Here is a 17,654-nt window from a genome sequence, read left to right on the forward strand (position 1 = left end):
GCGTATTATCATCTATAAATTATGGTATACCTTTGCATATAACTTGATCTAATAAAGAGCAGTAACACAAAAAATATATATCAATATGAGTTGTTTGAGTACCTATGGGTTAATTTTGATTTAACCTTTCTATGTTTAATGTACATAAATTACATATATTGCAATAGCTTACTGCGTGTATATTAAGTACCGGTACTGTTTTCCTGTTATATGAATCTGACTTTCATATCTTTTACGTTCTATACCTATAATTTGTTTTCTTTGAATTCTCGCATCTTTTTTTAATCAATCATGCACACTACCCCAATTTACAGGTACTGATTTTTATTCTTTATTTATTTATGGTACTTGTTATTATTATTTGTCTCATCTGTCTGTCGGTTTGTCACGTACAATACTTTTATGTAATGCAGGTTGTACTGCCTTCAGTCTCTGTTTACACTAGCCTCATCTTTTGGTGTATTATGACTGAGGGTAAAGTGTTAACACTATTTAGACTAGAACCAGTAATATACAATGTTGTTTGGAATCTGAACTTTTGATCTGCTGAATAAAGTTATGTAGCAGGAATACTGCTGAACATGATTAATGAACTGAACATGATTAATGAACTGAACATGATTAATGGACTCTATTTAATCAAAGTTCTCATGGAGTATCTAGAGAAACAATAATAGCAGACTATACTTCATACCACTGTTAATTACTGACTGTTGACAGTTTAATGAGTGAGACATGAATTACTTCAGATCAGTCAACAATGTTGTCTTATTATTACTCACTGCTGTCTCTGCCCCAGTATTAATTTCAAAGAAATTTAGGTAAGGGGAAGATTTTGTATAGAAAAGTATAACCACAAAAAATAAATAATAGTATCAATAATGTTCAACAAATATGAAGCATATTCCATGAAAATTTCCATAAAAGTAGTAGAGAGACTTACACTGGACAAAGAATTTATCAATTTCAATGAAGAGAGTTCTTTGATCACGTAGCAACATTGGAAGTCCCCTCTCATCAAACTTTGGTGCCATGAAAATTCTCACTGTGCCTATTCTTGGACCACCAGTGTTATCAACCTAGAAACATTAATAAAATAAACTGAAGAAGAGTCATATGCAAATAATGAATTGTAATATAATTAGACATAATTTCTTGTGGATACTTACCTTAGGAGGTAAGATGTGTAGTGCTACTGATACCTTTAGAAGTAAAAGTTACACATTTCCATGAATTTAGATCTAATAGTTCTTTCCACAGGAAAGAGAGAGGGTTAGGTTGTGGAAGGTTAAAAAAAAAAGAGATGAACAAGAAGGGAGAGGATTACAAAAGATCATGTGATATGCTGGTGGAGGCTAAAGTTTAGAGGTGGTATGGCCACAGGGGTTGCAGGAATAAACAATAAGTTACAGTGTCTCCACCCACAAAAGTTCTAGAATGCACTGATCTGGCAGGCAATGGAATATTCGTTTAGAAGGAGCTGGGTAGTGCAGAGGTTTCTTATTCCAGAGGATTACAAAAGGTAGTAAAAGTCCTGGAGGAGAATGAGATTCTGTTGTTCCAGTCCCAAGTGATATAGACTGAGGAAGGTACCACCCTCAGTGGCCAGTCAGCACAAAGTGCAGGGAGTATTGGATGTGTGTAGAGATAGAACACAAGAGAACTGTTACTGGTCTTAGATGAAATGGTAGTTTCAATTTGTGAAGGCCTTGGCAAAACCTTCAGCATACTGGGAGAAGGGTTTTTTGACTCTCTTGATACAGTGCTCACGGGTGGGCAGGCACAGTGGGAGGGTGTTCTTGAAGCAAAACGATTGGTAACTGTTGAAGAAGGGAAGTGACTGGTAATTATTAAGTATGATGTGAACAAAGATGCTTGTGGAGCTTCGAGTGAGTCGAGGTCATCATTCAGGAAGGTGGCTTGTTGACCTGAGGAGAAGGAAAACGAATGAGAGAGAAGATTTTGAGGTTCTGGGGGAATAATAATAGGGATTTTCTGCCATGGGCTCAGATCATCAGGGAGTCTGAAGCACATGAATGTGTTAAAACTGTGTGTGGTTGCCGAAGATCCTAAAGATGGCCCATGAACAGAATTTCATAGAATGGTTCCCTCTAAGTGTTCACGGTAGTGATGTAGATCTCCTTGTGATATCTTCAAAGTAGGAATGGTAAAGGATGTAGTTGGTTATGGTTATCAGGAAGGAGTTGTGGGTTTAGTGTTTAATTGGGCTTTGGGAGAGGGCTTTGGGAGAGATGACAAGACCGTGGGCACTGGTGATCAGTGTGGTAACATGGGTGATTGTGTTCTGGATCTTAGGAAGCATATAATAAGAGCATGTCTGGGGATTGGAGGAGTGAGAAAGCAGATAAATTCCAGAGAGAAATTTTCTTCTTCTATCTCCTTTCTCTCCAGCCCCCCCCCCCCCTGCCCCCCCTTTTTCCCTAACATTACTACTTGACACAGTCGAGCTGCAACACTGGCAGACAACAATGTTGTGTGTGTGTGTGTGTGTGTTTGAGAAGTGAGTGGAGGTCATGCAATTCTGAAATAAGATCACTGCAACATGGCCTGTAAGTGGATTTACCTCAGCGGAGTGCCCCATCACTTACAGCCCTTACTGACAATGGTGGAGCCTTGGCTGCAGAAAAAGTGAGCAGGCCATGTTCTGTTTAGAAGTAATGTACAACAATTCTTTCTACAATTGTGAGGGTGGCCTTATTGGGAATAGATCTTGGGAAGAAACTGGGTTTAGAAACTGGAAAGTTATCTGCAGATAACTTGGTGTGGGGCAGGGATACAGTTGAATGTAGACATTAATTATGTCAGATGAAGTTCATCACTGACTTTAAGTTGATTCTATGCCATATGGCAGCAGTCAAAGAAGTCTTTTCATTGCATGGATGCAGCAAATGACAGAGGGTCCTCAAAAAGTCCAGCATGGTTTAATGGACCTGATTGACTTGTGCTTACTGTAGTGCATTGGAGGGGAGGATGGGGGGGGGGGGGGGTGTACATGTCATAGGTCAGAAAGACAACCTTCAGCTCAAACCAGTAAATATTTTATGAAAAAAATATAATAAAAGTAACCTTAATTGGTCAGCAAATGCCAGAAGCAAGCCATATGAAATTTTTAAGTCTCAAATGGAAAAAATTTGAAATTGGAAGCCACATATAGACTATCACAGTTACTTAAATTCAGTTATTTGATAAAGGATAATTGTCTGGAAACATTCATCTAACACCACAAGGCTGCTAAAGATGACCACAAGCATGTCTTGTCTAGCAAAGAGATTTATTATGACCAGCATTTAAAAATATCAATAATTCCTCCTGTGTACATTTAGAAGTTTATATTTTCTTGCTTAACAACTATTGCACACTGGAAAATGTTATTTCAAGCATAATTATAGCATGTGACTTTGAGGAGATGTTAAACTTCTCACAGACTATTTATTACAGGTTGCTGCTTTATTTGACACAGGCCTGCCAGAGCAACCAGGGACAGTGGTCATGTGCATGTGAGATGTGCTTGCTCGTGTGAATGTGTGCGTGTTTCCATTATGAAGAAGGCTTTGGTCAAAAACTCAATGTATAACAGTCTTTCTATTGAACCACTCTGCAGCTCAATGTGTCATCTTTACAGTGAGTAGCAATCTATTCTTTTCATAATTGTTGATACTCCAACCTGGACTCTCTAATGTTTAATTTAGACTATTTAAAACTTCATTTGCAGATAGGACAGTATATGGGATTAGACATTTATAGCAAACTGAAAGGCTGGAATACATTTAACTTGTAGCTTGATTCACTTGAAAAGAATACTCTATAACTTAATTAGTGAAAAAAGTGTTACTCTTTCTTCCCAACATACTGGAAAGGCCATTTTACAATCTGAATAATACAATTGTATCATATAAGTGAATTACATTGCAATAATGGGTGTAAAACTAATGTGAAGCAATTTCTTTTTTAATGAGCTCTCTTTTATTCATTTGGCCTGTGCCCTGCATAACAAACCGTTTTAATTATAAATGATTTTGAATTAATGTGCACAAAATAATATAAGAACTGTCATCCTTTTTCTTAAAAAATAAAAATAAAAAATAAACTTAACTATGTTCCACTTTAAACTTGGCTTTTCTTAAGTATAACAAATCAAACACTTTGAAAACTGAACATTGGCAGGCAAATAAATCCCATTTCACACATCATTTTCATGGGTGAACAAGAACTTAATGAAATACCAGAGAGCAACAGAATCAGCAACATCCTATTCTTACTTTTTATTTAAGGTTCAACATCACCCTCAAAGCATATTTATTGTTGTTTAACACAGCTCTCCACGCTAGTCTACCATGTGAGTCTATTCTCCTCAATTAGTTAAACACCTCTTCATCAGTTTCTGCACTTCAGGAAATCTGTCACGCTCAACTTGAAACTGATAGCTGGCTGAATCCTTAAGTACAAAGCTCTGAAATATTCAACAAGGGATGTAAAATACACTGAAAAGACAGGTTAGGCATCATAGAAGGAGGGAATGTTCATTGCAGTTGACAAAACTATTACATCTATTGAGGTCAAAATTGAGTCTGACCACAAAGTTGCATGGATGCAAGTGACCAGTCTAGGTGAACTCCAGTTAATCATCCGATGTTTTTTTAAGGACTGCCGATTCCACTGTAACAGCTGTAGAATAATTCAAAGAAACTCTACAGTTAGCAGTGTGAAAATACCCTGATCGTGCAGTGTTAGTTGGGGATGACTTTAACCTACCTAGTAAAGACTGTGATGTCTGTGGATTTGTTGCAGGTGGTACAGACACACAGACCTGTGAAACAGTTCTGAACACATTCCCTGTCTTGAGCGGGTAGTTCAAAAAACCACATGCAATGGAAATATTTTAAATCTTGTAACTATAAACAGGGCTGACCTTATTGACAGTTCAGTATCGAGACAGGGATTATTGATGATGATTCATCATAACAACATTGGTTACTAAAGTTAATAAGTCCATCAAGAAGGCTAGGGGATTTTCTAGGTTAGAAAGAGCAAATAAGTTGTTACAAACCCACTTAGACAATGAACAGACACTGTCGAGTGGTCAAAAAAAAAAAAAAAAAAAAAAAAAAAAAAAAAAAAAAAAAAAAAAAAAAAAAAAAATCTTGCTACCTTTTGGAGTTATCCTTTAACGAACTATATTCAAACACACACACACACACACAGACAGACACATGTCTATGCCCCCTGCATGGTGCTGGCTGGTCTACTCTAGTCTAGCTAGCACCATGCAGGGACATGGACCTGTGTATGCATGTGTGTCAGTGTTTGTGTAGTTTACTCTAGCTTGTCAAATGATAACTCTGAAAGCTGACAAGTTTTCTTTCTTTTGCGTGCACCTATCGACAACTCAACAGTTCTACTTTTTGGTGAGTGGTCTCCTTTAATCCTAAAGTATTAATATTTTGCAAGAATATTTGCATTCTACAATAACTTTCCTACAACATTTATAAAAACTTGATGCATGAAGCATACAACTTCCACCATCAAATTAGCAAAAAGCATGGCTTAGGATATAAGAAAATTCTGATCGTATACAAAATTACTAAGCAAATTGAAGGCTTATATTCAGACACTCGTCAACCAGTCTAGTATTGCAGTAGAAGACAGCAAAAGGAAATCTGAATTTTTAAATTTCAGTTTAAAAAATCATTCACATAGAAGGATCGTACATACATACTATCACTTGACCATCACACGGACTCCTGTACAGAGAACATAGAAATAAGGTTCCCTGATGTTGAGAAGCAAATGAAAGAGTTGAAAACAAATAGGTCACCAGGACCAGATGGAATATCAATCTCGTGTTGAGTCAAACGGGAACCCTGGAGGGAAGATGACGTTCTTTTTGTGAAACATTATTGAGGAAGTTTAGAGAACCAGCATTTGAGACTGACTGCAGAATGGTTCTACTGCCACCAGCGAATATCTCACATAAGGGCTTTGAAGAAAAGAGAAGATATATTAGAGCAATATGACCTTCACCATTCTTCTGTAGCACCACATTTTAAAATCTTCTGTTCTCTTCTTGACTGTACTACTTATTGCCCACATTTTGTTACCATAAGAAGCTACACTCCCCACGAACTTTCACAAAGGACTTCCTAACACTTAAACTTGTATCTGATAATAACATAATCATCCATTTCAGAAGAGCTTTTCTTGCTATTATCAGTCTGCATTTGATATCATCTTTATTTTGCCACTGTCAGTTATTTTTCCAAATTCGTATACTACATCTGGTACCTCAGTTACAATCTAATTCCCCCAGCATTACCTAATTTAATGTGACCACACCCTAACACTCTTGTTTTAGTTTTATTGAAGTTAATCTTAGAACCACTTCCAAGTCACTATCAATTCTGTTCAACTTATCCTCCAAGTCCTTTGCTTTCACTGGCAGAATTACAAAGTGATTAGCAAACCTCAGTTTATTTCGTCTCCTCTTATTTTCCTTTATTGTTTGCTGTGCGTACAAATTGGATATCATTTCAGATAGGCTATAACCCTATCTCGCTCAGTCCTACCTCCATTTCCTATCCTTTAACTCATATAAAGCAGTCTGATTTGTGTACAACTTTTGGATAATCTTTAGCTACCTCACAGATTTGTAACAAGGGAGTTTATGCCTCATTTTATAGAACAAAATAATGCAGGACTCCACATAAGGCACCACAGTTGTTTGTGAGGAATGATTCAAGAGCACTATAGAATTTCACATTGTTGAAAGCCAAACAAATGCTTGACCTATGTTTCTAATAAAATCTTAATTGTATTTCTTGTTACTGGCACCAAACATTTGAAAATGGTTTTAGCCTAGGAGCTGTTGCAGTGACCTCATATCCCCCTGAATGCACTTTAAGAAATGTGTGGTAAATATGCTAATGAATGCTGCCTCATGGCATTGCCTAGTTTGCATTAACATCTACATCTATGTCTATACTCTACAAACTTCCATGATGTGCATGGCAGAGAGCAAGACCTATTGTACCAGTCATTTTGGTTTCTTCCCATTCCATTCATGTATGGAGAGTGGGAAGAATGATTGTTTAAATGCCTCGGTATGTGCAGTAATTATTCTACTCTTATCCTCATGAGCCCTATGTGAGCAATACATACGGGACTGTAGTATATTCCAAGAGTCACCATTTAAAGGTGGTTCTTGAAACTTTTTTAACACACTTTCTTGGGATAGTTTGTCTATTTTCAAGATTTTTCCAGTTCAGTTCCTTCAGTACCTCTGTGCCACTCTGCCATGAATCAAACAAATCTGTGACCATTCATGCTGCCTTTCTCTGTATACATTCAACATCTCCCATTAGTCGTATTTGATGTGGCTCCCACACACTTGAGCAATATTCTAGAACCAGTCACACAAGTGATCTGTGAGCAATCTTCTTTGTAGACAGATTGAACTTCCCCAATATTCTACCAATAAACCAAAGTCTACCATTTGCTTTACCCATGCCTAAGCCTATGTGGTCCTCCCATTTGATAGCCCTACAAACGTTACACCCCGGTATTTGTATGAGTTGGCTGATTCTAATAGTGATTCACTGATACTATAGTCATAGGATATTACATTTTTCCATTTTGTAAAATGCACAATTTTACATTTCTGAACATTTAAAGCAAGTTGCAAATCTTTGCACCACTTTGAAATCTTATCAAGATGTAACTGAATATTTATGAAGCTTCTTTCAGACAGTACTTCATCATAGATAAATGCATCATCTGCAAAAAGTCTGAGGTTACTACTAATATTGTCTGCAAGATCATTGATAAACAAAGTGAACAGCAAGGGTCCCAACGCACTTCCTGAGGCACATATGAAGTTACTTATACATCTGATGATGGCTCTCCAGCCATAATAATATGCTGTGTCCTCCCTATCAAAAAGTCCTCAGTCCAGCCACAAATTTCACTTCATACCCAATATGAGCATACTTTTGACAATAAGCACAGGTGTGTTACTGAGTCAAATGCCTATCAGAATTCAAGAAATACTGCATCGACTTGGGTGCCTTGATCCAAAGCTTTCAGTATATCCTGCAAAAAAAAAAAAAAAAAAAAAAATGTGAGTTGGGTTTCACATGATCAATGTTTTCGGAATCCTGGGTTTTCCTTTGTAAAGGAACATTTGAAAATGCAGTTCAGCATTTCAGCTTTTCCTTTGCTACCCTCAGTTTCAGTTCTTGTCTCATTCACTAGGGACTGGACACTAACTTTGGTGCCACTAACAGCTTTCATATATGATGAGAATTTCTTTGGGTTTTGTGAAAGATCATATGACAATATTCTGCTATGGTAGTCACTGAAGGCATCACACATTGTTCTCTTGAGAGCCAGGTGTGTTTCATTCAGATCTCTCTTTTTAAACTATTCTGAAATACAGCATATTTTGCTATGAATAAGAAATAGGAGTAAATAACTTTTTTATAAATGATCAACCCCTGGGTATGTACTGATTTGCAGAATTAATGAATGAAGAAATGTCAGAATCAATATAAAATTTAATATATACAGCTTACAATCAACAAAGCATATGAGTAATAAAATACTCACCGTAATTCTAGTTACAAATGGTGCATGTTGCAAATGTGTAAATCGAACAAACACTGGGCCTCTTGGTGCAAAATCCAATCCTCTTGACAAATCGATATCATTTTGTTGCCAATATGTGACAAATTCATTACTTGGTATATTCGGTAGATTTTGTGTTGCAACCTCCACTCCAGTAACCCGAATTCCATCAAAACTGAGCTGTATATCATAAAAATTTTTAACTGTTACAATAGCTAAACTGTGCTTAAATATTTGTTTACTTTAATTTAGTTATATATGTGTTGTTGATTAGACAGTAAATGCTGCATTATGCTATGAGTCAAGTTTACGTAATAAAAGCACACTAATCCAAGCAAAGAGACATAGGAGGTTAATGTGATTGCACAATTATGAATAATGACACCAAGAGACTGCAAAAAATAATATATATTATAAAATTAACTGTATGAAAGATTACAGCGTAACATGTCAGACAGATACAATGCCATTCCAAACAGATCATGAGTGTACTATGCTCATACACTATTCTGTCACATTATCAGAGAAGGAAAGTTGCAACTCACCATAAAGCGGAGGTGCTGATTTGCAACAGGCACAACAAAAAGATTCACACAATTATAGCTTTCGGCCATTAATGCCATTGTCAACAACAGACACAGACACAGACACAGACACAGACACACACACACACACACACACACACACACACACACACACACACACACTCATACACTCACACAAATGCAACTCGCTCACACGTCTGCAGTCTCAGGCAACTGAAACCACACCTGCAAGCAGCAGCACCAGTGCATGATGGGAGTGGCAACTGGGTGGGTGTATGGAGGAGGCTGGGGTGGGGAGGGGGAGGGATAGTATGGTGGATGTGGTGGACAGAGATGTGATGCAGTTTAGACGAGGGGGGGGGGGGGGGAGTAGCAGAAAGGAGAGGGATAAAAAGAAATAAAAAGACTGGGTGTGGTGGTGAAACGACAGCTGTGTAGTGCTGGAATGGGAACAGTGAGGGCCTGGATGGGGAGGACAATGACTAATGAAGGTTGAGGCCAGGAGAGTTATGGGAACATATGACATATTGCAGGAAAAGCTCCCACCTTTGCAATTCAGAAATGCTGGTGTTGGTGGGAAGGATCATATGGCACAGGCTGTGAAGCAGTCATTGAAATGAAGGATATCATGTTTGGCAGCATGTTCAGCAACAGGGTGGTCCAATTGTTTCTTGGTCATAGTTTGTTGGTGGCCATTCATGCAGACAGACAGCTTGTTGGTTGTCATGCCTACACATAATGCAGCACAGCAGTTGCAGCTTAGCTTGTAAATCACATGACGGTCTTCACAGGTAGCCCTGCCATTGATGGGATAAGAGATGTTACTGACTGGACTGGAGTAGGTGGTGGTAGGAGGATGTATGGGAGAGATCTGGCATCTAGGTCTATTACAAGGGTATGAACCATGAGGTAAGGCATTAGGAGCAGGGGTTGTGTAAGGATGGACAAGTATATTGCGTAGGTTCAGTGGAAGGTGGACTACCACAGTAGGACCACTGCAGATGGGGGAAGGATAGTGGGTAGGACATTTCTCATTTCAGGGCACGATGAGAGGTAATCGAAACCCTGGCAGAGAATGTAATTCAGTTGCTCCAGTACTGGGTGGTACTGAGTTACGAGGGGATTGCTCCTCTGTGACCGAACTGTGGGACTTTGGGAGGTCGTAGGAGACTGGAAAGATAAGGCATAGCCAATATGTTTTTGTACAAGGTTGAGAGGATAATTACAGTGAGTGAAGGCTTCAGTGAGACCCTCGGTATATTCTGAGAGGGACTGCTCATCACTGCAGATGTGATGACCACAGGTGGCTAGGCTGTACGGAAGGGATTTCTTGGTAAGGAATGGGTGACAGGTGTCGAAGTGGAGATATAGCTGGTGGTGAGTAGGTTTGATATTGATGGAAGTACTGATGTAGCCATCTCTGAGGTGGAGGTCGACATTTAGGAAGATGGCTTGTTGGATTGAGTAAGACCAGGTGAAGCAAATGGGGGAGAAGTTTTTGAGGTTCTGGTGTAATGTGGATAGGGTGTCCTGACCTTTGCTCCAGACAGCAAAGATGTCATCAATGAATCTGAACCAGGTGAGGGGTTTAGGATTGTGGGTTTTTAGGAAGGATTCCTCCAGATGGCCCAGGAATAGGTTGTCCTAGGATGGTGTGATGCAGTTGCCCGTAGCCGTACCCCGGATTTGTTCTGGGATGGGCCTAAGGATCTGAGTAGTGACTGGAGATCCTGGTGGATTACTGGAATGGGGTCACTGTAGCAAGGTTTGTAGGTGGAAGTATCTGACAGCTGACCGAGTCCTTCCACCAGGTAATCCTTGCAGTTCAAGACAACAGTGTTAGGTAGGATTATAAGGTAAGGATCAGTTTTTAAATGATGGACTGCAGTTCTTTCTGTGGATGTAAGTTTAGTTTGCATGTTGAGGGATTTGGAGAAGAATGGTGAGGAAAGGTTCAAGGTTAAAAAAATCTGGAAACTTAACGGGGGGTGGTTTGGGGGCAGTGGTGGTGGATCACGGTTGGATGGATGAGTGAACTAAGTTAGGCAAGGTTCTATATTGATCTTAGGTTGAGTCTGACTGGTTGGGTTGGTGTCAAAAAGTGTTCCCATCCCAGAAGCTCTCTCCGGAGTACATCTCCCAACTCACCCCTACCACTCCCCACACTTCTACCTTCTATATGCTTCCTAAAGTCTATAAACCAAACCACACAGGATGCCCCATTGTGGCCGGTTACTGTGCCCCCACGGAGAGAATCTCTGCTCTTGTAGACCAACACCTTCAACCTTTTACCCAGAACCTACCCTTCTATATAAAAGATACCAACCATTTTCTCCACTGAATCTCCACACTTCCTGTCCCTTTACCACATGGTGTCCTGCTCGTCACTACTGATGCCACCTCCCTGTACACTAACATTCCTAATGCCCATGGCCTTCATGCTATTGAACGCCACCTTTCCAAACGCCCTATGGATTCCAAACCAACAACCTCTTTCCTAGTCGCCATGACCAACTATATCCTCACCCACTTACTTCTCTTTTGAAGGCATTACCTACAAACAAATCCGGGGTATGGCTATGGGCAACTGCATCGCTCCATCCTACGACAACCTATTCCCGGGCCATCTAGAGGAATCTTCCCTAAAAACCCAGAACCCTAAACCCCTCACCTGGTTCAGATTCATTGATGACGTCTTTGCTATCTGGAGCAAAGGTCAGGACATCCTATCCACATTACTCCAGAACCTCAAAAACGTCTCTCCCATTTGCTTCACCTGCTCTTACTCAATCCAACAAGCCACCTTCCTAGATGTTGACATCCACCTCAGAGATGGCTACATCAGTACCTCCATCTATATCAAACCTACTAACCACCAGCAATACCTCCACTTCGACAGCTGCCACCCATTCCATACCAAGAAGTCCCTTCCATACAGTCTAGCCAACTGTGGTTATCACATCTGCAGTGATGAGCAGTCCCTCCTGAAATATACCGAGGGCCTCACTGAAGCCTTCACTCACTGTAATTATCCTCCCAACCTTGTACAAAAACAAATTGGCCATGCCTTATCTTTCCAGTCACCCATCACCTCCCAAAGTCCCACATTCCAGCCACAGAGGAGCATTCCCATCATAACTCAGTACGACACAGGACTGGAGCAACTGAATTAAATTCTCTGCCACGGTTTCAATTACCTCTTGTTGTGCCCTGAAATGAGAAATATCCCGCTCACTATCTTTCCCACTTCTCCTACAGTGGCATTCTGCCATCCACCGAAACTACAAAATATACTCGTCCATCATTACACAAACCCCACACCCAATACCTTACCTCATGGCTCATACCCCTGTAACAGACCTCGATGCAAGACCTGTCCCATACATCCTCCTACCACCTCCTACTCCAGTCCAATCACTAACATCACTTATCCCATCAAAGGCAGAGCTAACTGTGAAACCAGTCACGTGATTTACAAGCTAAGCTGCAACCCCTGTGCTGCATTCTATGTAGACATGACAACCAACAAGCTGTCTGTCTGCATGAATGGCCACCAACAAACTGTAGCCAAGAAACAATTGGACCACCCTGTTTCTGAACATGCTGCCAAACATGATATCCTTCATTTCAATGACTGCTTCACAGCCTGTGCCAAATGGATCCTTCCTACCAACACCATCCTATCTGAATTGTGCAGGTGGAAACTTTCCCTGCAATACATCTTATGTTCCCGTAACTCTCCTGGTCTTAAACTTAGTCACTGTCCTCACACATCCAGCCCCCTCCCTATTCCCATTCCAATGTCACACAGCTGTCATTTCAGCACCACACCCAGTCTTTTTATTTCATTTTATCTCTCTCCTTTCCGCACCCCCCTCCCCCTTCTCCACCTCTCCGTGGCCTTCTGTTTAAACTGCAGCACTTCACTGTCCGCCACCCCCACCGTACTATCCCTCTCCCTCCCCACTCCAGCCTCATCCTTTCTCTCACCCAGTCGCCACTCCTATCATGCAGTGGTGCTGCTGCTTGCAGTATAGTTTCAGTTGTCTGAGACTGCAGTTGTGTGTGAGAGTTGCATTTGCGTGAGTGTGTGTGTGTGTGTGTGTGTGTGTGTGTGTGTGTGTGTGTGTGTTATTGTATATGTGTGTAATTGTGTGTGTGTGTGTGTGTGTGTTATTGTATATGTCTGTCATTTTTGACAAAGGCATTAATGGCCGAAAGCTATAATTGTGTGAATCTTTTTGCTGTGCCTATTGTGACTCAGCATCTCTGCTATATTGTGAGTAGCAGCATTCCTTCTCTAATATTGTTACATTCCATCCTGGACATTCCGTTGTTTGATTCTGTCACATTAATGGGACCACCTGCCAGAAGCCTGAATAACCATCTTTTGCAGCATGTATCAATGCAAGACATGTTCGAAGAGAGTCAATGAGGTTCTGGAAAGTATAGACAGGGATGTGGAGTCATGTTGACTCCAGTGCCCTGGCCACCTGCTCTAGATTTGTTGGTTGCAGATCCATGGCACAAACAGCCTGATCAAGGTGGTCCCATAGACTTGGGACTACGTTTAAATCCAGGGAGTTTGGTGGCCAGTGGAGTATGGGAAACTCATCCTGGTGCTCTTGAAACCATGCACGTACACTGCAAGCTGTTACATGCTGCATTGTCCTGCTGGTAGGTGTCACTGTACCGAGGATAAATAAACTGCGAGGATAGATGGATACTTGTTTTGATTTTTTGTGCCCTAGAAAATGTCACAAACGCATTTCCCAGACCGTAATGCTCCCAACTCATCTCTTCCAACGATTATTGCAGGGTGTTTGCTTTCAGTCCAGTGGAGCATATAATGTAATTTGTCTGAAAACACCACCACTCAGTGGAAGTCCAGTTCTGGTATTGGCGTGCAAATTCTAGCCTTTATTGATAAACAGCAGTCAGCATGGGTGCATAATCGTGAACCTGCTGCAGAGGCCAATACGTGGAGACATTCACTGAACAATCACTGAGGAGACATGGCTGGTAGCCCACTGGTTCATTTGGGTGGTCAGTTGGTCAACACTGTACATCTATTTGCCCATACACATCTATGCAGCCATAGCTCACATGTCATCTATGGCCCATGGTGCATCGTAGTTACCGTGGGTTCTGTTGTGGATAATACCATTTTGCCATGTACAGTACACTTTAACCAAGGTAGCACATGAACAGTTTACAAACTTAGTTGTTTCGAAAATGCTTCCACCTTTGTCCTGAATGCCAATGATCTGCCCTTTGGACGTCAGATAAATCACTCTGTTTCCATAATACGACAAAGACTGCACTTTTTTTAGCATCCCATAACATGCTTTATATGGCCTCCACTGCTAGTGCTTCCACCTGCCTCCTGTGATTGGTTATTGCACACTGATGTAGAAAATAGCTGGTGGTCACATTAATGTGAGTGGATCATGCATTAAGTTAAATATATAGCAAGTGAATAAATGACATACAAGAAGGTTTTGTCATTTCCTTCTTAAACAATGGCATTACATTTATGAACATTTTGATGTCTTATGGGAGGGAGTTGAAAAAGTTCATTCTGATATGTTGTAAACCTTTTTGCACAAGTCTGATGATTTTCAGATGTCCACAGTATTTTGGGTATTTTGTTGTAAATGACATTTGTTTCATAGAATGAACATTTCTCTTTGTTGTACACACTTACCAAGTTTTGTAGTAAGGTACCTGTGTTTCAATAATGAGCCCATCAAGTTTGAGAGAATTCAACTGTCAGAACTAATACTAACTGAATGTTGAAAGCAGATGCTACTATAAATTACTAACATATGGAAAAAAACTTTGAATATATGAATATTAAAGATGTTCAACAGTACCTGCTGGACACTGTATCTTGGCAGAACACTCTTATGTGCCTGGAAGACTCCATCTACAAAAGCATGCCATCGGTAGAAAATAGGATCCCTCATACTTGTTGCTGGATCAGCAACAACACCAAATGTTTCCTGCAACAAAAGTAAAATGATTTCAGGAAATAGTAACTTCTTAATAAGAAAAATATAAATTAGAAAATGAAAATGGGAAGTTATATTCAAAACCTCTGAGTACAAAACAATGACTGACAGAATACATTTCAATATTACTATTAACAACAAAGTGTTGCTATGCTATTATCTGATATTTTACAACTATTGGGGTATAAGTATAGTCACAAAATATTCAAATTCTTATGTTAAATAGTGCCATGAAGCATACAAACATGTTAATGCTGGTGTTCATAGTATCAATCAGACTGAAGGAGTAATTTTTCTAAACATAGCACTTCTATTAATAGAAAATGCATTTGCCTCCATATTGGCAGATATTAAAATTTTATGTTGGCAGTTGCAAAAATAATGGCAACATTTCTGTGAGAAAAAGCTCTTGTGGTTGATAGAGATATTTTATTAAATTGGAAAGCTTGCTTGTTACTAATTCATGTAATTGTAATTCAATAAATAAAAATGCTTTATACATTTGAAGATCACTCTGAAAGTTCTGAGAAAGTAGTAAAATTCCTTTCCGTGCTAAAAAGATAGTTTCAAAGCATGATGTAGTATTTGCCCCCAAGTTATCTCTGTCACTACATGCCTCATATTTTGTTATTGTTAAGTAACGTTTCACACTTTCAATAACTCAAAAAGCTGTTCACAGGTACTATCTCTCACTTTTGAGGAAAGACAGATATCATACGGACTCATTTTCCTCATTTCCATACTTCAATTAGACAAATTTGGAGATGAACTAAGTTTATTGGATTACCTTTATGTCAGATTAGCATAGTTATGTTTAATCACAGCTGACAGGATGTGCACTTGTCTATATGTCAGTAATTATTACTCTTCCTTTTTTAACTTATCTCGATACTGCCATTACAGGTGTCATCACTGCTACAGAATGTGTTTTAACTCTTGTTTCACTTTTCCACCCTAATACAGAACCCTATTTCTGCCAACTGAGCTCTACATGCACTACATGAACACTGTATAAAAATGTGAAGATGAAAGGTTCTGAGAAATTATAAATTAATTTTATTTTACTTTTAGTGCATACTGATTGACATTTGTTGTATGTTCTATTTCCATGTGTCACATTCCTTCAGCTACATTCATTACACTTACCAGATGTCTTGCATCAGGATCATGGCAGAAACCCATCATAACATGACCAAGGTTATGCAGATCACCGTACAAGTTAGCGTTTATGGACAGTGAGCTTGCCTCCATCATGTTACCAAGAATGTCAATTCCTTCTGTTTCCGTAAGATCAACAATTTCTTTCCTTACCTAAAAAGACAACAAAAATTATTTTTAAGAAAAAAGTGACAACTACAGATTAGTATTCACAGTAACAGTAACTGAAAGCAATTATGCTATTTTTATTAGGATCCAGGATAAATTTACATCCACTTTTTCTTAGAATCTGCCACTACCTTTGGAATCATACATAATATGTGATGGGGGCTGAAGAACACATCTGTTCATTGTCTATGTTAATGACTTCTTGAATTACATACCGTGTAAGAACATACTATATGCTGACGATATGACTTTAATAAGTGCAGGAGAGGACTTACAGAGTGTACGGGACAAAAATAGAGAAATGATGCAAATGGCTAATTACTGGTGTCAGGCTAACCATCTGTGCATAAATCAAACAAAAACAGAAGAAATAATAATTAATCTCAAAGTAACTAAAAATGAAAACAAAACAGTGAAATTACTTGGACTAATCATAGACCAAAAGCTCTTATGGGAAGGACACACCAATTTTCTATGTAGTAAACTAGCATGAGTACTTTTCTTATTGCATAAATTAAGAAACAGTGTGAGCAAGCAATTGCTACTCCACTCGTACTATGCTTTTTTTCATTCCCAACTGCAATATGGAATATTGCTTTGGGGTAACTCCCCAGGGGCTGAATGTATTTTCAGATGGCAGAAGAAAGCAATCAGTTGCATGGAAGAGTTAGCACCCAGAGAGTCCTGCAGAAATTATTTTAAATCTCTTGGCGTAATGACTGTGCCAAGCATGTACATATATAACAGTTTAATATATGCCAGAGAAAATCTGAAAAAATTGATCATGAGATGTGATGTGCATGCACACAGTACAAGAAACAGTCACCTGCTGGACTTGCCTTCCACAAGACTTGCTGTAGTCCATAATAACTATAAGTATTTAAGCATAAAATTTTTCAATAAGTTACAATGCTCAGCTCGTACAGTACCACTAAATAAATATAAGAATACATTGCAAACCTGGCTAAAAAACAATGAACTCTATACAACTGAAGAATTCTTAGAAACTAATCATCAAAATATATGTTTTACCTAAGTTATGAAGAAAATGTTTTGATATTATATAAGCTAGTTATTTACTGTGATTCTTTTCTTATGTGTGTATTTAATTACTGTATAAAACATTGTT

At 39.1% G+C, this 17,654-nt stretch overlaps 1 protein-coding gene across 1 annotated transcript in view; it reads right to left on the reverse strand.

Moving 5' to 3' along the window:
- The window catches only part of LOC126101082 (phenoloxidase 2-like), a 99,166-nt gene that overhangs the window by 10,195 nt on the left and 71,317 nt on the right, over window positions 1-17,654 (reverse strand). Inside the window, exons 8-11 of the mRNA XM_049911760.1 lie at window positions 16,346-16,510; window positions 15,062-15,190; window positions 8,623-8,820; window positions 944-1,079 (exon numbers count right to left, since the gene is read on the reverse strand). Coding sequence (XP_049767717.1) covers window positions 944-1,079; window positions 8,623-8,820; window positions 15,062-15,190; window positions 16,346-16,510 — 628 coding nt within the window. The remainder of the gene's footprint in view (window positions 1-943; window positions 1,080-8,622; window positions 8,821-15,061; window positions 15,191-16,345; window positions 16,511-17,654) is intronic.

The sequence above is a fragment of the Schistocerca cancellata genome, chromosome 9, assembly GCF_023864275.1.
Source record: "Schistocerca cancellata isolate TAMUIC-IGC-003103 chromosome 9, iqSchCanc2.1, whole genome shotgun sequence".
Classification (NCBI taxonomy): Eukaryota; Metazoa; Arthropoda; class Insecta; order Orthoptera; family Acrididae; genus Schistocerca; species Schistocerca cancellata.